Genomic DNA, 21,878 nt, shown 5'->3' on the forward strand with positions numbered 1-21,878 from the left:
GACTGCATGACTGCATGCCCTTAGTTCGTTTGAGACACCCCACAGGATGGCGAGCGCGTTTCTGTCTTCAAGTCGCGAGACTTGACATTGGATACTCCGAAACAAAAAAACGCTAATCACATTGTAGCCCAGTTTTCTCATAGGCTTGCTTTACGGACTGCGGCAGTGGAGGCAAGACGCACCCAGTCAGGCAGGAAACGAGTACGTGTCCGATGCCCAGGCGATGGAGAGTTTCCCGTGTCGTGGCGATGGCTTGTCAGCTCGAGGATTCAACGAGCCGCAGACGTAGAAGCGGCGCACGATGTGTTCCGTGGTGACGGTGCTGGCCTTGAGACGATTATATCGACTGCTGTCAATATCCGGTAAAGGCGGCATTTTCGTGTGTGCAACTATCCTTTAGGTTACAGTTTGTCTCCGTTCCTACGCAGTGGTGAGGAACACGCTGGCTCGACCTGACTGTGCCCGTTATGGGAAACGATCCAGACAACGACGCCCGTGCCGGCTGGACGGGCTTCGTGTGTCTCCTCTGACTGCTGATCATGCTCGACGCCGCCCCTGCCCCGGACTTCTCCCCCGCGGCACTGCGGCAGTTGACCCTCGACTGCACGCGAAACACATAATCAGCAGTCAGTGGCTTACGGGAGCCTGGCTGGGCGCGGCCGTGTGTCCCTTGGCAGCGTATGGCGGGAATTAAAGCCGCAGGCGCACAGGGCGCGCTAACACACGAGTTCCCAGACGTCGCTGCCGTCCGTCTGTCTGCGTGTTCAGTATGGCTAGTGATCTTCGCCCGCCCGCGGCCTCGACCTCACCGACGCCTCTCTGCTCCGGTGAAAACAGATGCATGCAGCGGGCCCCCTTCGCCTCTTCTTCCAACCGCTCGCCTCCGCTCTTGGCATGCGTCGTCGCACCCGATGGACGCGTCGCAGGCATCTACCGTGGAGGCTCTGTCCTCCTTCTCCACCGGAATCCGCAGTGCTGTACGTCGTTCCCCGCCTCTTCTTCGCCCCAGTTCGAGACCCAGCCCGGAGAGAGCGAAAAAGGAAACTCGCGGCCTCGGAGACACCCTTCCGCCCCGTCGCATTTTCTCTGTCGATGTATAAAGGATGGGGCGCTCCGGGACCAAGTCCACCACCTTCTTGTTGTTCGCAATACGTTTCTTTCCGCGGTCACTGCTTCTCCGTTCACTCGCTCGGCTGGCTCGCGCTGCCACGACCTCCTCCTGCATGACGCCTTCGCGACAGGCCCGGGCTCCACGTCTGCTCCTGGACGGTCAGCAGGACTCTCTGACAGCGGCTCTTTTGGGCGAGCATCTGCGAGCGCCGGAGAGGGTTTTCTCTCGTCTGCGGCATGCAGCGGACAGCCTCGTAGTGGCTCGCCTTCTTCACTGCGGGTTTCTGCCACACCCCAGTTCGGCAGGACTGACTGCAGTTTTCTGCCGCCGCGTGCGACGAGTCCTAGCGACGCCGCCGCCGCGCCCCCGAGGCGAGCTTTCTGCCTGACACAGTTTTCCGCTGGTCGCTGGCCTGCATTTGCTCCAGAGGCGTGGAGATGTCTCTGCACACTGCTGCGCGCCTCCCTGGGGGCGCTTCTGAAGGCAACTTCGGCTGCCTTCGCCGAGCGACCTGCGCACCTCAGCCGCATCGCTGAAGACGTTTCGGAGTTTCTCGCGGGCACGCGGGTGCGGCTTCATGACGTCGAGGCGCTTCTTACGCCGTTCCAGTCGTCCGGCGGAGTGAGTAACGATCGGAGACAGAATGTGCGCGTGTGGGCTGTGGGCCTCGTGAAGGCTGGAAGAAGTAGTCAGCCCGACTCGGAGGCCCTGTCCAAGTCGAAAGAGAGCTTTCTGTCATCTCTGGACACGTATTCGAGCCTGATGCACAGCTCGTCCGGGTCCTCGTTTTCGTATCAGAGAGAGAGAGGGCCTAGCAAGTCCCACTGCGTTCTGCCGCGCAGCCCCATGACGCCCTACCTCGAGCTTGACGCCACGGCTCAATTCGTTTTCACTCGCTGGCCTGCGTGCTTCTCGGAGTGCCGCGAATTGGTTCCTGTGGACTCGCTGTGCTCTGTGGAGGGAGGCACCGCCCGCCCGTGCCCACGTAGCCACCGCCGGAGTGGTGGCGCAGAGGACGCTGCCGATGCGGAAGTCGGTCAGGCGGGGGCGGAAGGATGGCGTGCGACTGGCGATCTTGTTACACCAGGGCAGTCATGTATGAGTTCTTCTGCGTCAGAGCAACTGACGAAAACTGTCTTTGCAGGTGGCTCCGCGGGAAAGTGGGAGGTGGGCGAGAGGGCCTCGACGCATTTACACAGCAGAGAGCCAGGACTAACTCTTGCCTACGCATATGACATACAGGAGCAGATGCTTTCGCTCGAGACAGCGGCCCACGAAGCTGCGTGGGTGCCGGCAGTCCGGCTGGCTGTCGCGACACACGTCGCTAGACGCCTGCAGGAGTGGTTAGAGGACGTCGAATGGGAGAGTTCCGGGTCCGGTGGAAAAGCGAGTTCTTCAGGTAGTCGACGTCCACCCCAGGCACCCTCCCCTCACCACGTCGCAGAACAATCCCAATTTATGGGGAACTCCTGGAGTGGAGACACTCAGTCGACCAGCTTACCGCCCTGTCATGCGGCGGGGCGTGCTGCTCGGCACCACCGAGCCTGCAGCGATGCGACGGAAGACCCGCGAGCAGACGCCCCGGGCGACCGGAGGCAACAGTTTCTTCGTCGCTCGACCAGACGTGCGTGTCAGGTGGCGCGTTTGCTCGGTCTGCTGGAAGGCCTTGAGCAATCGTCGCCTGGCGTCGCAGAGCTTCCTTCCAACGTGTTGCCAGCTGATGACCAGATGACGGCCACGAGGAGGAGTGACTGGCATTTTCAGGAAGACTCGACTCGAAAGAAGACTGTGGAAACGAGCGACTCTCTGCCCTTTCTCCGTGCGAGACTCCAGCAATCTCCCGTCGCTGGCATGTCCTTCGACGTGGCCCCACTCCCCTCTGTGCTGCCCATGCCGAGATCGTCTTCGGATCTCGGCGGTTGGAGCGACGGCCCCCCCGTGCCGCTCGACCGGCTGCGGCGCCTGCCCTGCCTGCTGCATTCAGCAGAGGACCCCGCGGCTGTGTATTCTGATCTGGGGGCTGAGATTAGTCAAAGCCTTCCGCCTTCGCACGCGTGGTCGCGGGAGCCTGGCGGGGGAGACGGAACGCGTAGCCGGGAGTGCGCCCGTGACGACCAACAAGGGCTGCTGTCGCAGGATTACGGAGGTCATGGATCTGTTGTTGCTTCTGCGTCTCGCAGGCACTCTCCGGATAGCCAGACTCCGTTTTACGCGGCACAGCAGACTGCGAATCGCGATACAGACGGCACTGCGTTCGGGGGGCCAAGCTCGACTGCTCAGGAACCGGTGAACATGCCGTCTTCGCTGATCTGCGTAATTCCGTCTGTAGGTGTGATCCGCCTAGGGCCTGCGCGTCTCGATAGCTTGTCCACGAGATGTCTGTGTTTTCCCCTACCGTCCGCGGGTGAGGATTCGCCTTCCGTCGCTTTGGCAAGGAACGTGAGAAAGGGCGACTCTACGCCTCCAAATTTCACCTCACTGGCTTCGCGGCTGCGGACTTCCGGGCAGTCCTGGTCGCCGTCCAAAGCGTGCACACTCTCCGACTTCCAGGCTTGCCTTCAGTCTCCTTCCTCCTCTCTTTTCGCGAATTCGCAAAGCGCTCCGTTTGCTGCAGAGGGGCAAACCAGCAGCATCTGCTGGTGTCTTTCAGGGCCTCGGAGCCGGGAGTCGCGTCCGACAGTGTCCCTTCAGTGGCTCCCGCGGGACCAACATCAAAGGTGCCGGCGAGATCTGCTTTCGGTAGCCGAGCTGCTTATGCATTCACAGCTGGAGTGGATGCAGGATCTGAGCATGCTGGGCGCACTCCTGACGGAAGGCGCCGCGGCGCTCACTCCTAGTCTCGCGGGAGTTGAGAAAAATGAAGCAGCTGCCGCGCTGGCTGTCGCTGAAACTCTACCAGAGTACGTGGATGCCTTGTGTGGGCAGCCGGCGGCGGGGCGAGGCGCAGTGCAGGGGACGTACGCTGCGCGCATCTGGCGCCGAAAGGGATGTGGGAGGCGGCCGTCAAGAGGGAGCTCTGCCGGACGAGAAAGCGATGACACAGAAGCACGCGCAGCAACGGCCGCTGAAGAGGCCCTCCACCTCTTGTTCAAAGCGCTTTCTCAAACCCAGACCCCGTTTAGTCAGAAAGGAAGTGCGTCGTTCAGAGACGTGAACAAAACGCTGGCTGTGGCACAGAGTGGAACGGAGAGTCGAGTTAGAAGCAGTGACGAACCAGGACGGGCAGTGGGGTCCCGTAGCGCATGCCTAGAAGTCGAACACCAGCGCTGGCCTCTCCCAGGAGTCGGAGTGTTTTCGCTCTCGAAGAAGATACTCAGCCCTGGGTTTTCCTCAGCTCTATTCTTGGCGTTCGCCCACATTGTTTCGCGTGTGTCGAAGTTCGGTAGGCCCTGGAGAGTAGCTGGGACGCGCACGGTTCAGCCAGGGCTCCGCGAGGCGTACACCGGGCTACACGGTCTCTCGCATGCGAGTTCCGTTTCGGAGGGGAGCTACTCTGTCGGAACTCACTCAGAGGACGCACAAGGATGGAGCGCGAGCAGTGGAGGGTTTGATTCACAGGAAATCCCTCCACCGCTGAGACAGGAGGAGAAGATGTCGCGCTGTGCTGGGAGCGTCAATCTTTCTTTTCAGATGACAGAGTGGCTGCCACAGTTTTTTTCCATTAAGGGCACGCTGGCCTCTTCTGGACTGTGTGCAACGTTGCACTTCAGCACAGTCCAGCAACAGGTGCTGCGTGAGATTCAGGGCGATGCGCCGCTCTCGACTCTTCTCTCGTGGCCCTGGAGCTCTCCTCCGGCCTCGCACATTCCCCTCGCGTGCGACAAGCAACGAGCAGTGTACGGACGGCCCCCTCATCTGCGCAGGCCGCTCAGTTCAGCGATAGGCAGCGCGTTTGCAGCAGCAAGCGACCCCGTTCTAGAGGAGGAATGGTGTGGAGACTTTGCGGACCCGCGGACTCTCTTGGAGAGAATGACACGACTCGTGAAGCTGTTCCCGCACGGCGCAGATAAGCGCGGAAAGCACGCCGGCGTCTCACACGTGAACCAGGAGTCGCTTTTCCGATCTCCCTACACCGGCCACGTTGGGACTTTGCAAAGTGGCGGACTGCGTGACCGAGACCGACTGGCGCAGCTCAATGATGCGGGACGCACTGCGACAGCTGCCGCAATGGAGGAGAGCTTTTCAGGCGCATCTGAGTCAGGCATCGGCCCTCAGAAGCACTCGCAGCAGCTCTCGATGGAGAGCGACGCACAAGATTTTTCGGCTGCCCCCGCTGCCGAGGTCGAGGCGTCACGCGCTGCAGCACGCGAGGCCTCTGCTTCTGGCCTGTCTTGTTTCTGTCTGACGGCTGTTGTCGTGACCCACGTCTCCGTAGTCCACGCCCCGACGAAGGGCCCTGAACTCGTCCGCCCAGAGGCCTGCGCCTCCCCCGGGGAGATTGCCGCCCTTCTCGCTTGGTCAAAAGTGGCCACGCCATTGGCGAGCAGTGAACTCTGGAGCGCAGAAGACTTTCCGCAGAAAGAGAATCTGCGTGTGTGTACTGGGGGCGATCTGCCAAACGCGTCTTGTTTCGGTTCCGCCATACAGAGAACTGGTGCCGATGACAGGGCAGAAGAAATTTCGCGCATTCGTGAAGCCTCAGGCAAAGGGGATCAGAACCTTTCTGGGGGTCCTGAGGTAGGGGGTCCGCAGGCCTTGTACTCTAGCTTCCTCGTGCCAAGCGTCACTCCTGACCAGGCTAAAGAGATCCAGATCGCAATTGCAGCAGTCCTCGACTGCCTAGAGTGCTGGAGACAAGAACGAGACGCCGAGGCGGCGACGGAGCTCTTCCGGGAGCTGAACAGACAAGTCATCCAACAGAGTGAACGGATTGAAAGGAAGCTCCACCGACGCCGCCATGCCGAGCCAAAGAGAAGCGACTCCCCTGGGGGTTTTCGTGCAGGCCGGGCGGCGCAGAGGGGCTAAACAAAAGCACGGTCACATGCCTACCTGCTCAAATGCGGTGTAGACTCTGCGTGCTGCTGGTGGTGTTTCATGCCGGTGATGCCAGGCAAGGAACGAACTCTGCCGATCCCAGCTCAGAGGAAGGCGGATATACAAATGAATCGAAGATGTGCTTCGAAGAGTCAGCAAGGGTGCCAACGAGTCGGATCTGTAAGTGACTATTCTCAATCAAAAGATATTATTTCAGGGAATCAACGTACATGCAAGAAGGTCGATCGTATGTACTGCAGCAAACGAGCCAGACCGTGTATATCTTGTCAATTCGTACGGAACTCGAGAGCAGTAAAACGATTTTTGTACAGTAACTATTTCACTTTTCAAGGCGTGTATACTCATAGATCAGTCGGCGAAGGTCCGATCATGCGGCCTTCAATGGGTGAAAACGCGAGCGGTTGCTGGAGCAGTTGCGGGCGGGGCACAGATCCAGCCGTAGTAAGATACGTTTATTCGGCCTCTTTTCGCAATGCGAGTATTCGTGGGAATGCCCCCTTCGCTGTGCTGCAATATAGGTAGGCAGGATGCAGCAGAGAGGCCAGGCGTTTCCACTCACGGGCTCTCAGCTTCTTCTGTAGTCACGTCCCGACGCTCTTCTCAAGCTACGTGGCTTCTGCAGGAAGGGACGTGGCTGCCGGATTCAGTAACTGACGTGAAAATGTGCTATGCCGGTAGAAGGAGTCATCTCTTTTTGTAACGGGAGGCATCCAATGAAGCTGCGTCCCGGCCCTCTTACACGGACAAGAATTGAAGTACGCGTAGTCTTCCGTAAAGCCACAAGGCTTTGTGGGGTCGATTCACCCGTTCAGTTCCCGGAAGTGAGTACGCAGTTGCACTGCGGCGTACGAGTGCAACAGCTCCTCGAAACAAAATGACAAGCATTTCCTTTCACAAATCACCGCAGGGCAGCAACGCGCCACCACACTTGCCGCCATTCCAGGGGGCGGGGGGGGGGGGGGGGAGAGAAGAAGGGGTGACTACAGATGACTGTCTAAGTGTTGGATATTTTTCGTTTCAAGACTTTCGGATGACACGCACGTTGTGCTCCCGCTTCCTGGCACGCGCTTGTCCCACTGGAAATCCAGTAGCAGGTCATGATCTCTTAAAAAATCTGAAGGGCAAAATCTCCTGCCTTCCAGCGCTTCATACGGCAAACTCTCACCCGGCCTGAACTGCACGACCGGGTCGCCACGTAGGGCAATACTCAGTCCATCTGTTTTCGTCTATAACTGAAAAATGGGGACGCTTTCGAGTGAATGGCGCTTCGTCTCCACTTCTGTGTAAGCCTGAGAAGAGATGTACTTCACCAGCCTCTCTTGAGGAGAGCACAAGAATAAAAAATGCTAGCCTACAGCCACGCGGGCCGAGGCTTCGCATTACACGATTGTGAAAGCCTTATCCTCAACGCAGCTCCTCTGTCCTTTCTGTGAAAACGTCGTTTCAGATCTAGAGCCAGGCTGCTGGATTTCTCTTGCTCGTATTCTTATCCTGTCCTGGATGACTATAATTTAGCCTCTCAGCGATCAAGGCTACCCCGCTAGGCAGAATCGTGAGTCCTCGCGATCTCCTCGCGTTGTCCGCAAGAGGCCCGTAGAGTGGGATGCCAACTTTCCCGTCTGGAGGTGTCACTGGATCTATATGATTCAAATGCAGACAAAACCAAAAACGGAACTCACAACGCAGCGCCGTTTTGATGTTCACAGTGCCTGTCCAGGGCAGCCGTTGGCTGGCCGCGGGCGAGCAATATCTTTCCAGCAGCGGTGCAGACCAGTAGTCACCAACGACAGTAGACAGGTCGGAGCGAAGACATATCGACAAGGCATTCATAACTAACGCCGGCGACGGCGCTTGGGCTCTCCCGGAACAGTCGCAGTGGGCGGGTGTTCATGGCTACGAGGAAGCACGTGGCAGACGTATGCCGTTGTCAGGCTTCGGACGCTGCCCATCCCCATCGACCACGCAGCTTCGCCGGGCGCGGCGATTCGTTCGCTCATGGCGAGGCTGCCTCCTGCGGATACCTGCTCAGCTTCCTCTTCTGGCGGGCTGACGGCGTCGTCCCACCTCTCCATGGTGTGCCAGACGGCTCTCTCAAACTGCCGACTGCCTCGCCATGCGTCGGTCTCGAGGCAGAAGTCCGCGTCGGGCACGCTTTTTGCCGCGCAGCCGAAAGTCGGCGGCTCCTTCAGTGGAGAAGGCGTGAAGAACACAGGCGAGGGGCACGCCGCGCCTTCCGCGTGGAAGAAGACTCCAGCGTCAGCCCCGTCCTGCTGAGGGAGGCTCCAGACAGGGGGCTCCGAGGGGACAGAGGGCGACGTCTCGTTGCGGCCCGACGGCCGCCGAACGGTGTATCCAACAGAGAGGCGGATGCATTCTTCGAAGCGCGCATCGCCACTCGCACGCGGCAAGCGGGGCGGCAGAGACGGCAGCGCAGCTGCGCAGGATCCGGCGTCCCGTGCTGCCGCCGCGGACGAATGCCAGTGGCCTGGCTCCCAGTCGCGTCCATCCGCGCTGACGCCTCTTGGGTGAGCCGACGGCCAGTCCCCGCCTCCGAACGCCTGGCTTGGGGGCTCGCCTCGCGGTGGCGCTTGCACGCGAACTGAAGGCGCTGACGACCGCGGGGAGGCGCGGGTTCCTCGCTCCGAGATGAAGGTGTCCGCAGGGGTAGAAGAGTGGCGTGCGCGTCGTGCGTCTTGCTCTCTCTCGGCCGTGCTCCTGCGCGGCAGGTCGCGCTGTCCCGCGAGCGCGGAAATGGCTTCTGTGTCGCTTTGCCGCGGCTGAAGAGGGATTGCGTCCAGCCTGCTGCGTCTGGCCGTGCTGTGTGGCCCCGCGCTCGTCGCTCCCAGCGAGGGAGGCTGGTCGTTGTGCTGCTGAGCCTCAAGTTGGGTGTCCGCGACGACGGACCACGACGCTCGGTGGCGCTCCCCGCCGCTTTTCTGTCGGTCGCGGCTCCGTGGATGACCCTCCTTTGCAGACGCATACATGATTTCTCCGCGGGCGACACTGGCCTGCGGTGGTCCGGAGTCTGATCCAAATTTCTGAAACTTGTGGTCTGCGGGCATCGCGAGCTGGTCCCGTACCGACCGCCGCCGTTTCTCCGAAACACTCGGAGAACGTGCCTCGCGCGGGCCCCTGTGGCGCCCTCCCCCTCCACTCTCTTCCAGCACTCTTCCCGCCTCTCTCCGCGGCGTTTCGGAATCAGTAGCGCTCGGCGCGAATCGCGCAGCGCCTGGAGCAGCGCCGACAGGTGTCCACGCCTTGCATCCTTCATCCGTCTCCCACTGCATTGTGTCTTGCGCGGGATAGCCTGTCTGCTTCGTCCACTCTCCCGTTTCGACTTGCGCACTTCCGGCGCTCGCGTCGAAGCCCAAAGCAGTTACGGCATACACTGCAACCGGGGTGCGATGCGTGGAGCCTGGACGCGCACTCGGCGCCTCTCCGTGGTCAGCAGACCAGCTCGGCCTTGCAGCCGCCGCAGCAAGCAGCTCTCTGCGTATGTGTGATGCGTAATGCGATGCATGCGCAGGTGCGACTGGGACGACGACATGCACAGCGGAAGGATCCTGGATGGTAAGTCCGGTGACATTCTCCCGCCCGTGGGTGTCCTTCGCGCCTGTCTGCATCTCCTGTACGCGGCGCGGCTCGCTCGCCGACCACGAAAAACTGGTCCGCGCCGCCGCCGAAGAGCCGCTCTCCGGCGAACGTCGCCTGCGAGCAGCCCCCCACGGAGAAGCGAACCCTTCCGCGCGGTCTGCGAGCGTTTCTCCACGGGAGTGCTGACCGAGGTGGCTCGCAGGGACCGCGGCTTCCGACGCGACCCGACTCCACCCCTCCGAAAGCTCTCTTTCTCCAGAATGAGGAGCTCGCACGTCGCGGACCCCCCCGGCGACTTCGGCAGGTGCTCCCGGAACGCCGTTCTCTTCGAAAATGCAACTCCGAGAAATCAAGTTAGCCCACACCTCGCTCCCGGCCTCCCAGAGCGCCAAGAAGCAGCGGTTGTCTTCCATGCTGAGGACTCCGTCGATGACAGGAGCGAGGACAGCCTTCCAGAAAACCATGTCGGCGTCGTAGTGCAGGCGAAAAACAAAGGTGCAGAGGAACCGACTCCAGGAGGCGATGCTGCCGCGGCCAAGGACAGGGTCGGGGTCTACCGCGAGTTGTGGGGGGAGGCCGCGAGTTCTCCGGTCCCTCTCGGTCTTCTTCTCCACCAGTCGCGCCATGCTGAAGGGCTCGATGAGCCGCAGCAGAAGAGCCGCAACAAGGCGGCTCGGCGGGACAAGCAGAGGGGGCCCCGCCGAGCCGACGATAGCTGAACAGCTTCGGAGGATGAGCGCCTCGAGGCACGCAAGAAGCCCTGTACACTTCCAGAATTCAAAGAGCGACACAAGCCCCTGATCAGTTGCGTCGCCGGCCTCCTCGCTCTCTGATGCCGCCACCGGTAAAGGAGAGTTCCAACGAGACGAGGCGCCGCTGCTGATGCTCACGCAGACTCCTGTGCCTGTTGACAGTCCCACGCTCGCTCCAACAGGGTGGCTGTCCTGTCGACCTCGAGAGGAATCTAGGCAGTCCATGTGGCCTTCGCCCGCCCTCGCCCCCGCTGTATCCAGTGAACTCTGCTCGGAAAGAAGCGGTGTGAAGAACGCTCCTGTGTGCTGAAGAATCTCCCCCGCGAGCCCGCGGCTGTCGCTGTCCTCCTTGGGACCAGCGCCAGAACCCCTGCTAGCCGAGACACAACTCAGCCTGCGGTCGCAGCGGGCAGCCAGATCCGGCAAAAGGCTAGTCGAGCTCTGGCGGAGAAAGGAAGAGACGGCAGAAGACGACTTGGCTTCCGCGCCGGGAAGTTCGGGCCCCCCGGTGTCGAGATGCTGGAGCAGATTAGGCAGCTCCTTCAGGTGCGCGAGATAGAGGCGGAAATAGTCAATCACAGTTTTGCTGAGCATGATGCCGGAGGGCAGAAGATGGAGAATGTCGTACTGCGTCTGAATCACCTCATCTATCGAGTAGGGGAAGTCCAGCCCGCGGACGATAGCGGCAAGGTACGCGTCTTTCTGGAGATCTTTCCAATGACCGCGCAGGCCCGCCGCGATGAGGAGACACGCCACCGCAGCGAGACTCACTTGATCTTCTTTCTCGGGATCGAGGGGAGAGAGTTCGTGGGCGACGTACGCGTCCAACAGCTGCAGGCCCAGAAAGCGACTGGGGACGCAGAAGCCGAGGCCGGACGAGCACTCCCACATCCACGTCCAGACTCGCTGACGCATCTGGCGGCTAAGTATTTTGCGGCCTTCGCCCCCTGGCCCTTGGGGGTCCGTCGAGCAGTCCATGAAGCCTTCTGCTTCGCCCTCACTCTCGCAAGCTCTTGGCAAAAGAGCAGAGACGTCGAGGTCGCCCAAGCCGTCCCGCCCGCAGCTCGCGCCCATATCTCTGGCGTCGGCGTTCCCACCAGCGCCGTCTATGGCCATGCCATCGTGCAAGGCGAGCGGCCCGTCTTGAAGAATGCGGCGAGCTTTCGGCACGTGAAGCGCTGTCACAGAAGACACGCAGTAGGACCATCGGCTTAGAAGTCTCTCCTCGCGACTCTGCTTCGGAAGCTCCCCGCCTCGCTGCTTCTGCAACTCACGCTGCAACTCCCACTGGACCTGGACGCGAAACTCCCGCTTGAGCATCTGCCACCAGTTGAACTTCACTTCCAAGATATCTTGCTCGGGCAAAAAGAACGCTTCTTCCTCGTACAAATCGCACAGAGACCTTGTCTGCAAGCTGCTCGCCAGGGGCCGCAGGCATCGACAGACTTTGACGCGGCGCCCAGTCATCCGTCTTGTTGTCCTGGATCCCTGCCCGCAACTATCGCTGCGCCCGCGCATGCTCCAGTGCCCCTTTCCAGCGCTTTCTGTCCCGCTGCCCTCTGCCGCGCACGGGCTGTTTGCACTGGGCGCAGTATCTAGGACACATAGCTCTCCGAGAGGCATTTGGGGAAGAAGGAGATCCAGTTCGGCGCTGTTCTGCTGGAGCCTCCGCAGGTCGCTTTCTTCAGCTTCGGGAGCCGCTGCCGCAAGGCAGCTGCAGAGAGCTTCCTGCACAAGCGGGTCGGCCTCCCAGGCGCTCTCCGTCGGTCCACCAGGCGCCACGTCTGGAGTCCTTGCCTTCTCAGATCCGCCTGAGACCGCCGGACTTGCGACGCTGAGGCCCACCGAGACACACGCGGCTTCGCTGGCGGGTAGCCCGGCGGAAGCGCTCTGCGTGCTCGAGGAACGGCGCGGAAAGCTCTCGGAGTACCTCGACGAAGCCGATTTCGCGGATGCGGGACGACCGCCCCCTAGGGGCCTTCCCGACCGCGCGAGCCTTCTGGTGCGGCGGCCGTCTAGCGCCAGCGCAGCAGCACTCGGGAGCAGAAAAGGAAAGATCGACAGCGCCGCAGCCACCGAAGGCGACCCCTCTGTTGGGTCAGGGGGATCCGAACAAGACAGTCCGCCTGCCAGAGGGGAAAGGCCTCCAGCCGAGGATGCGCTGTGCGCGCCGAGGCTCCACTGACCCGCATACGGGGACACAGGCAAGTCCCCCGGGGCACTGCCCACCGGGTTCCTGTGCGGCAGAAACACCCTCGCACTGCTGACGCTGCTTTCTCCCCCCCCAGACGTTCCGACTCGCTCCAGTTCGTCAGCAGCGCAACGGCGAGGAGTCCTCGCTAGATGCGAGTCAGCAGTCCAGTCCGCCGCGCCAGACAGGCGAGCTGCAGACAGAACTGGCGACGAGTGCCGAAAGTCTCTTGGAGGCGCGCAGGAACTGGCCTCGGAGCCTCCACACGAGGGCATCTCGAGGTAGTCAGGTCCCCGGCCGCGAGCGTCGGCTTGGCGGGAGAGCTCTGCGAAGCCAGAGTCGAACTCGGGCTGGCGGGGCGGCGTGGAGAAAAACGGGTCGGTGCTCCCGGTGACGCTAGCGCGCGTCGAGGACAGAAAGCAACACGGACTTTCGCGAACAGAAAAGAAAGACGTGCGCGAAAAAGAGCAAGACCCTCTGGGATGCGCTGCGCTTCCATCGCCTGACGGCGGCGCAGACCCATGAGGGTTCGGCTCATCGCGAGCGGAAGCCCGGCTGGCAGAAGCAGTCTTATCGGAGCTTATAGGTTCGAGCCCTAGGGGTTGGACAGGAGCCACGCCGAAGAAGCCCCACGGGGCGTTCTCTTTCTGGCCCAAAATCAGGGCGCCTCTTCCTGCCATGTCCTCCCCGGCGGCGTAGGAAGCGCGCCCTCGACGACGGTCATGGCGGTCCGGGTGCGCTTGCTGCTGCGAGAAGCCGTGCGAAGCCGAGCTTCCTGTCCTGCCACGAGTTGCGAACCTGTCGTCAGTTCCGCCTTCGCCAGTGAACTCTCTCAGGTCGCGCTCCGTGTGTGCGGCTAGCGTTTCCACGAGCCCGCCCTGTCGGTCGCTGGCGGAAGCCGCGGCTCCGAGACTGCCGGACCGCGGCGCGGCGCCTGCCCCAGCATGACTCAGTCCCGCCGACCAACTCACATGCTGCCCGCTGGCCTGCCAGCTCATGTCATCTCCGTGCCCCCCCCAGGGATCGCGCGCGGACTCCATGTGCCGTGGCGCCGACAGAGTCCCTCCCGCCGCCTGCGGCGCGCGGTCAGTTGAGCCGCTGCTCAGAGTTGGGAGTGCGCTCGCGACCGCAACATGGACAGCGGCCACCGGCGGCTGACCTCGAACACGCGTGTCCATTGTGCTCAAAAGTGCCGGTTCCGCAATATCGGGGGCAGAGTGTCACTGAGGCTGGGTCGCCATAGGCCAGACGAAGCAGCCTGACAGGCACGACTCGCGCGCCGTCAGTGGGGAGGCTGGACTCGTGCAGCTACTCTGTATTTTGCGCGGGCGTAGTGAGACACTGGGGCTGCCTAGGGAGAGCTGAAAATGCGAGAGAGAGCGCCCGTCACACGCCGCAGCGCCCCCCCTAGTGGAGGGCGACGGAGGTTCCGCAGAGGGCGAGCGCCCACGAACGGCAGCAAGACTTCCGTGGGCCTTCAAAGAATCCTGGAAGACGGGAATCCGGGACATCGGCTGTCGCTGGAGGTCTCCGGAGAGTTCACGAAGAGACGGGCTCGTGACAAAGTCGCAAGGACGGAGAAGAAGCGATGCGAGTCCGACGGGGTGTGCCCGCACCACCCACAAGAGGCAACGAGCTCCAGCGTTCAGCCGCACCTGCGAGTGTTTAACGAAAACAGACAGCGACGCACGCTGCTGCAGTACCGCGCGCTGGCAGTCGCAGATGGCGGCACGGCCACGACTGCGCGCAAGGCCTGAGCCAGCGCGCTTTGCATGGCTTGAGGCGAAAGGAAGTGGTCATCTCAGCGTCACGGAGACCGCAACACAAGCTCAAGTGCTCAACATCAAGAAAAATTGCTGTGGAGAGGCAGAGAACTGGCCACCGCGTTCTCGAACCGATTGTGGCTTGCATGCCTCTCCGGAAAGCGGTGCCCTCCACACCGTTGCTTCTTTGCCTCTGGCGCGGCAGCCAAGTACCACGCGGCACCGTGGTCCGTTTCGGGCGCTCAATGTTGCGAGGAAGATAGACCTGCTTGAGAAAGACCACCTGCCTGCACACAGACGCAATGTGGAGCGTGCCTGCGGGCAGTTCGAAGCCACGGACCACGGGAATACCTGGCGTGTCTGCCCCCGAGCGACAGGAGTCCACAAGAAATCGAGCGCCGTCAGACACGAGTTCTGTCGCATGCGTTTATTTTCGCGGCAATGAATAAGTGAAGCGCAGACATGGTTTCACTCCAGAAGCGCGCGCCGACGAGACCCCCCAGCCATGTCGGCAGAGGGGAGGACGAATGGCAGATTTGAATCGCAGTTTAGGACAAGGGACATGAGGTGTGTAAAGACAGGTTGCTCACCACTTTCAAACGCGGCCTTGGATAGGCATCTCCCCTTTCTTTCTTTGGGACTACGCAACTAAACTGCGCAAACACGAATTCGACGGGCATGCTGACGGTGTTGTACAGCGTGCATCTTTCCAAAGTACACGGCCCTGCATGAGTTCTTCCACTCTCCTGCTTACGCCCCGTTTCTATACGGCAAACAATGCACTGGGTCTACGCTCCCGTTCCACTCGTGATCAAGAACAAATTGCCATACGTAAACGCAGGAGTAGACAGCGCAGCGAACACACTACCCGGTCAGGTGTCCTCATGGGCCTTCGCTTGAAGTCACTATGGAGACTTGAAAAGCATCTCGCATGGGGCATGCAACGGGTCACCCGCGAGCGTGGGAGGCTCTCCCGTGTCGCGTGGAAGACAACATGGCAAAACTGTAGCACGTTATCAGTAGAGCGTGACAGTTCGTGTGACACAGCAGCGTTTTCGGATGGTCCGAAATTCGTAGGTTAACAATAGTTTTTTCCTGTAACTTTTTTCATCTTGAAACCGCAGCTGAAGCGGAAGAATCCCGATTGGAGCCTTCGCACGGGCTCAAGAATGACACGAAGAAGCAAGCATTCCGATGTATTCTTTTCGAAAGCAGGGCTCAGTTAGAACTACAGCGGCTTTTTTTGATGTACAAATGAAATCTGGAATTCATCTGACACGTGCGTCCGTTGTTCTCTGATACTGGCCGCCTAGGACCAACTGGCGGTGACCGTGGTAACACGGCAGCGGTTGCGAACCTTTCGATGGCAGAAGACAGACATAGAAAGAAGCCGCTCAGACGCCTTTGCGCGTGTTTTTCAACATATCTAAACAAAGGAGGCTCAGCCTTCCTTCCAAGCCGCAGTTAGACTCTGTACAGCCAGGCTACGTAATACTGCCTTCTGATGACGTAGTGCTGGAGTGCGAGTCAGCGGGAGCATGGTAATCTCCAGGGTCGACGAGGCGTTTTGCTGTGCGACGAGACCTTGCTCAGTGTATCTACCTCCGACATACGTACGAATTCTTGACATACGTACGAATTCTTGTCAATCGAGGCAGTGTTCTGTCCCCGGTACCACTGCGGCAAGCCACGTTCGTTCACCGACGGGAAGGCGCCATTAGCACCTCAACAGTGGAACAAAACTATATGCAGCATCGATAGGTGTAACAATAAATGAGTGCTTCGGTGGATACTAAGACGTTTCATTGCATCATGTACCCCAGTACGGGGCGTAGACCACACCGCGGCGTCCATGGAGAGGGGCCAAGTCTGACCGCTTGTCTGTGTGCGGATCGCGTGGAAACAAATTATACAAGATCGCATCCCCTATCGGAGGGGAGCCCACACGACTTGAACTGCTCACGCCGCTGCGAATGCCACATGCACGCAGTGGCGCTGAAAGCCACTTCAGCCCCCGCGCACTCGTCTGAGGAAGAGTTGTACCAGCTGTACTTCGCTTACCTGGATCCCTCAGCGGGGTGCGGCCATAAGCGTATAGTGTGACGTGAGGCTGCACGGAGGCCATTTCTGCAAGCCCCCCCTTCACCTCCCCCCGACCGTGCCTAGAAAATGGGGTCTCTTTTGTGCGGATGTGGTACCTGTTCCGTAGTGATGTGGTTTATTGACGTTGGGTCTACGAAGCAGTACAACCAGTGAAAAGACAAACGCCCGCGAAACTTGGTCGGTGGAGCTGAGCATGGCACGGTGTTCCAGGTACTAGCTTAGTGATGTGCTAAAGAAAAACGTGTAGGCAACTCAACTCTTCAAGGCGTGCTTCTATGCCTCATGCTACCGGCTGAGAATGTGGCTAGGACAAAGGTTTGGATGTGGCACGACTGTGGTGAATAGCTTTCAAAACCAACAGTCCACTACCAAATACAATATCGTTGATGCCACGAAATAGTTCTACAGGTGCCATGCATTACCTCCTACATCTCGAACGCGTAGGGTGAGTTTACACCAACATGCCAGAAAGCAGATTTCTAATCCTCACATTTTGTCTTCGCTCCCGTGTCTGCTCATTATCTAGTGAGGTTGTGCCGTACAGCAACCACCTCCGATGCACTCTCGACCACCACTGAAACCGCGGGTACCAAATCGCGGGGGGTATGTTTGGGAGGGTCGACGGACCCTCCGGTGTTGATAAACTTCCATGTCTGAGCTCAGCGCCGCCTCCTATCTGTTTCAATTGCTTTCAAGCAAGTAAGTCAAACATAGACAGCACTACATTTCCTCAGTTTGGCATCATTACGCAACGCTAAAACGAGGGCATCACCCGGATAGAGGAATGCTGGCGCTCGTGTTGTCGACACGCAAATTGCCACTTATGCAGTTCACATCGAGAATGTACAACAATTTGTTGAGCAACGGGGGGATGCTTGAAATCACCAGCAGTATTTTCTCTACGATAGAGTCAACTAGCATGAGCGATTCGCCGGCACTACCCCGGACCAGAGAGTTGTGCAAGCGTTGCATGCGCCCCCCCGTTCGCTAGCCATTGCACAACGGCGGTATCGATGGTACTTGCCGAGCACATGCCTGGTCTGTACCTTACAAGTGGCGTGTAGGTTCTTGCAAGACGCACACTCATTTCATAGCTTAAAGTGTGGGTTGTTGCGTCGCAGAGGTTCAAGCGGAACCGCGCTATTCGCATTCAGGCGCTACTGTGCGGTCACGCGGTATCGACGGCACCGTCGAATGTGTTTGTCGTTGTGTGCTAGTGGCGATTGTCGTGAACCTCGTGACTGCGCATGGCTAGTCTGCCCAAAATCCGCCTAACTGTCTTATCTCCTCACTACATTCCTCATCGGGCGTGAAGACGGGACGACGTTCAGAGCCGGGCCCCTGCCTGTGGACAGTTTCGTCCCGGCATGTTTTCGTCATCTGGCAGTGCGCTCTAGGCTGTTGACACGGCTTTTTCTACTTTCAGGCTACGTTTCTTTGCTTCGAACTGAGCACTTAATTCATGACCAGCGCAGCCGCGTCCCATTTTGGCATTCAAAGGACTGGATGCTTGCATGTGTATCCAAGTTGGACGAATCGGTGGTCGCCATTCAGTCAGTTGACAAGTTATCAGCCGGCTTGGTGCCGTGCATATACTTGAGATAAGGGCGGCGAGATGAGTCTATCGGCCGCTCTTCTTTTGTGAAATCTATTTTGTTCTCTACTAAGCCGCTGGCGTCTTGAGAAACCGGCTCATTCAGTGGACGCGCAGAGACGCCATGCGGAAGCCAATGTCCTTTACCCATCAACTCCATAGCCATACTGCTCTCTCTCAGGCAGGCCACCGGACATGCACCCGTATATACGCAATCCTGAGTATGACCTCAGCCGTTTCCCAGACCTTCACTTGAATGCGATTGCCCAGGCCTCCACCGTCAACAGGGAAACACATTCTACGTTGCGACCATCTGCGACCATCGGTACTGTCTCTAGGTCTCCGAAATCTTTTCGTCCGATCTTAGAAGGCACATCTCTGATTCTTTCAAGAAGTCTTCCATGTGACAACAGTCAGTTTTTGGCCATCATGTCCCAGCCTCGTGTGCAAGTTTTTATCCGGCGGGGCGTCGATTTGCCTGCAATGGACTCCGGTAAAAGCTCCGACCCGTATGTTAAGGTGAGATGCCGGAGGAGGGCACCAGAAGCCGCCCTAAAACGCCAGTGTAGCCTGCCGATGGAGCGGCACGTAGTGTGATAACGCTCGTTCCTGTCATGCCTCGAGTCTCTTGTGGAGAACCGAAAATGCGATCGTTTCATTTTTGGGCTGCTGCGTGAGGACGCGGCAGAGAGGGCGAGGGCTGGAGGCCCAATCGAATCATGCTATCGAGAGAAGGGCCGCTAGTCTGCTTTAGAATAAAAAACAGAATGAGGCTGGCTATGTGCATTGAACGATCTCCATTCGGCATTGTCCTCATGAGCTAAGACACCCCTCAGGAGATTATGGCCGTGGATGAATCACACGGTTGTTTGTGGCACAGTGCAGCTGCAGATCATCCGCCAACTCATATCGCTGTCAAGCGATGGGGTATCCCCGTCATGTGCAGAGTCGGAGGGGCGGCGGATGATTTGGCCCTGCGTGCAAAATGTACTGTCAAATAGCTGGTTGGGCCACTGTTTAATAAGGCGTTGCACATGTGATGTTTCAACGTTTGCTCAGTTCGAGTACAGGGGCACGCATTACCGCACGGGGACGGTGAAGAAAACTGTGAATCCGGTGTGGAACCACAAGTTCACGTTTGTCTATGACGTAAGGCGCACCTGCACAGCCATCCTGCGATTTTTTCTGGTACAAGCTGCCCCGGAGTGCATGGGTGGGCGCGTGCGCTGAAGGAACAGATTACATCAAAAGATATTGCTGGACCGCATACTCCGTATAACTGCCACGTTGTATGCTTATATCAGTAACGGGATAGCGCAAGTGTATTCTGGAGGGGGGCGGGGGGACAAGTACCGGCGGCACGTCTGAAACATGCCATCGCCCCGTTCTCGAAGGCGAACCCCGTCTTCGCCGGCGTGCCACTTGTAGCGAGCAGTTCATGTCCTTTTTCGGTACTTCTCAGAAACAGTTCGGACCCCACAGCGTCACCTTTGAAGTGTGGGATGCAAATATTTTGCTGAAGGACAAGAAAATGGGGTCAGTGACCGTAGATCTTCGAACTCTGGAGGTGAGAGACAGTCTACCGGGGGTGGTCCAGGTAGCAGTGCAAGAAGGGATGCGTCTGTTGCGCGACTACGATATGTGGCGTTCTTGTGGATTGTGGTGTGGATGTGAGCTGTAGGTGGATAAAGTTGAGGACAAATACTATGCTCTGGAGAACGCGGCGCAGGCCAAGATTGGCGCAGCACTTCACATCCAACTTCAGCTGCTGCCGCCCCTCAGCGAGACGAAGCCTTTGGGTGACGGCTCGCAGAAGATTGTTGTCTTGACTGCCGAACAGGCTAGAGCGGCGGCGCACGGTCGCATTCTCGTCGCGCCAAGCAACCAGGGCCCAGTCGGGTCGGTGGGCTCCCCTCCTCTCCTGCACAGCTACCCCTCGCCTGTGTCCGTGCCTCCGTATGTGCATCCCTCCAATGCGGTGTTTCCGGTGGCGCATCCTGCGCCGTACTCGCAGCAGCAAGTTTTGCTCGTCACTCCGCCTCCTGCGTATCCGACGCAGCCTGGCTGTTTCCCTCCCGGTGCCTACGGAGCGCCGCCACCGCCGGCAGGAGGCGCGCCTGGGTGGGCGTGGCCAGCGCCGAGTCAGGCACCCCCTCAGGGGTTTCACGCGGCTCCACCGTCTCCAACACCCGCCACCACGAGCGTGCCCTCTGCAGCCTCGCCGCAGTGCCCCGTGGCAGTCGCTACCGCAGAACGTGGTTCGGATGGCAGGGGTGGAGGGGGCGGCAGTCCGAGGGGCTCTGGCGAACGGTCCGGTGACAGTGACTCATCATCAGATGAGGGTAAGCGGAAGAGAGGAGACGAGACAAACTGCGTGCCACTTTCAGGAAGCAGTGGCATCTGTGACGCATGCGTGGTACGCCCCCGCGGGTGCATGTATGAAGAGTGCACTTCCTCTGCGTTCGCCGTTCTCCATCGCGTGCGTATACCTGATCGCCGGGACACAGATGCAAGTTCCTACGGAGTTTAGGCGTGATCACATGAGTGCGTGCACAAAACCCAGGGGGACCGCACGCGCGTAACGTCGCGGGAACTCGGTGTGCAGCCATTTGCCTCCTCTGGTGCAGGAGCGACGAAGAACTCGAAGAAAACCAGCTCTCGAAGAAAGGAAAAGGCAGCGGAGTCCACGCTGATCATGGAAATCAAGCAGATCATCCCCTCAGCGACATACGGAGAGGTAGCCAAGTAAGTTGTCGTGGAAGATGCCAAGATTTGGTAAGAATCAGTGAGCATCAGGAAGATCGGAGGACGACTGTTCTGGGGTGAACTGCAAGTATTATCAGCTTGTCTCACGCAGATGGACTTCGATCAGAAGGAGGGGCATGCCTTGTCGCGCTTTTCAGAGATACTGTTTTTCAAGACGAGTATTCATCTGCTTGTTCACTCCCGTGTTCACTTCCCTCGCCAGGTATACGGGATTGAAATGTAGTGGCAAGTTCTTCATGTCTGTATGCCGTTGCAGGGCACTGATAGCTAACAACAATGACAAAGACCTAGCTCTAAAGGACTTGGTCGCCAGGATGAGCGTGACTTCCCAAAAAGAACGCGCGACGCCTAGCGCGCCGACGTGAAATGTATCATATACAGGCATTGAACCCCACCATCATTTTATCGCTCCCTGTGCTGTCGTCCGCGTCAAATGCTTAGATGGTAGTACCTCTGCGTCAATCGAGGCTCACCGAATTGTCGTTTCGCGCTGAAGCGAAGAAAACTATGCATCCAGGGTCTAGTCATAAGCCATGCGCTTTGAGGTCCGTTTTGCACGCAGTAGTACGATTAACGCTGGGCGTTTCGGAGCACCGCCGAGAACTAACGCTGTTCCTTTTTTGCTTTTTTGGGGCACCTAATGGAACAGCGGTCGTCTCAGTGACACTCCCTCTTGAGCTGCTTGCAAGTAGAGCGTTCACAGCCGTCTGACCATCAGAAGAAACAGTAGTATAAAACCAGAGCGCATCGTAGCTCTACGATAACGACTTCCAAATCACTAGTGTGTATCAGTGAGTTTAACTTGTCCTCCGGATCAAGGATGTTTTATGAGCATAAAGATCGTAGCAAGGCCGCCATGGAGGATACGAGGTTGTCTCTAAAATCTTTGTTGCATGAACATCTAGGCTTCAAGTGGGTCTATATCCGCAATCGTTAGCATCTTCCAGATTCTGCAGGTGTCCCTCTCCTTCACCGGGGCCCGCCGATAAGCAAAAGGGAGAGGTGCCAG

The 21,878-nt window shown here is 59.0% G+C and overlaps 3 protein-coding genes across 3 annotated transcripts; 2 read left to right on the forward strand and 1 right to left on the reverse strand.

Annotated features, from left to right (window-relative positions):
* Positions 1-769: 769 nt before the first annotated feature.
* On the forward strand, positions 770-6,076 carry BESB_003740 (uncharacterized protein; the record flags this gene model as incomplete). The annotated part of the gene is made up of 1 exon (XM_029359129.1): positions 770-6,076. One exon carries the CDS (start codon positions 770-772, stop codon positions 6,074-6,076), a length of 5,307 nt encoding a protein of 1,768 aa, XP_029222042.1.
* A 1,479-nt stretch (positions 6,077-7,555) lies between these two features.
* BESB_003750 (uncharacterized protein) lies at positions 7,556-13,821 on the reverse strand (the record flags this gene model as incomplete). The annotated part of the gene is made up of 2 exons (XM_029359130.1): positions 7,556-7,743; positions 7,944-13,821. The coding sequence occupies 2 exons, from the start codon at positions 13,819-13,821 to the stop codon at positions 7,556-7,558; spliced, it is 6,066 nt and encodes a 2,021-aa protein (XP_029222043.1).
* Positions 13,822-18,532: 4,711 nt separating this feature from the next.
* Positions 18,533-21,234, forward strand: BESB_003760 (uncharacterized protein; the record flags this gene model as incomplete). The annotated part of the gene is made up of 6 exons (XM_029359131.1): positions 18,533-18,622; positions 19,163-19,252; positions 19,566-19,670; positions 19,785-20,445; positions 20,731-20,848; positions 21,126-21,234. 6 exons carry the CDS (start codon positions 18,533-18,535, stop codon positions 21,232-21,234), a joined length of 1,173 nt encoding a protein of 390 aa, XP_029222044.1.
* Between the last annotated feature and the right edge of the window lie 644 nt (positions 21,235-21,878).

This window comes from Besnoitia besnoiti, chromosome I (genome assembly GCF_002563875.1).
Source record: "Besnoitia besnoiti strain Bb-Ger1 chromosome I, whole genome shotgun sequence".
Lineage (NCBI taxonomy): Eukaryota > Apicomplexa > Conoidasida > Eucoccidiorida > Sarcocystidae > Besnoitia > Besnoitia besnoiti.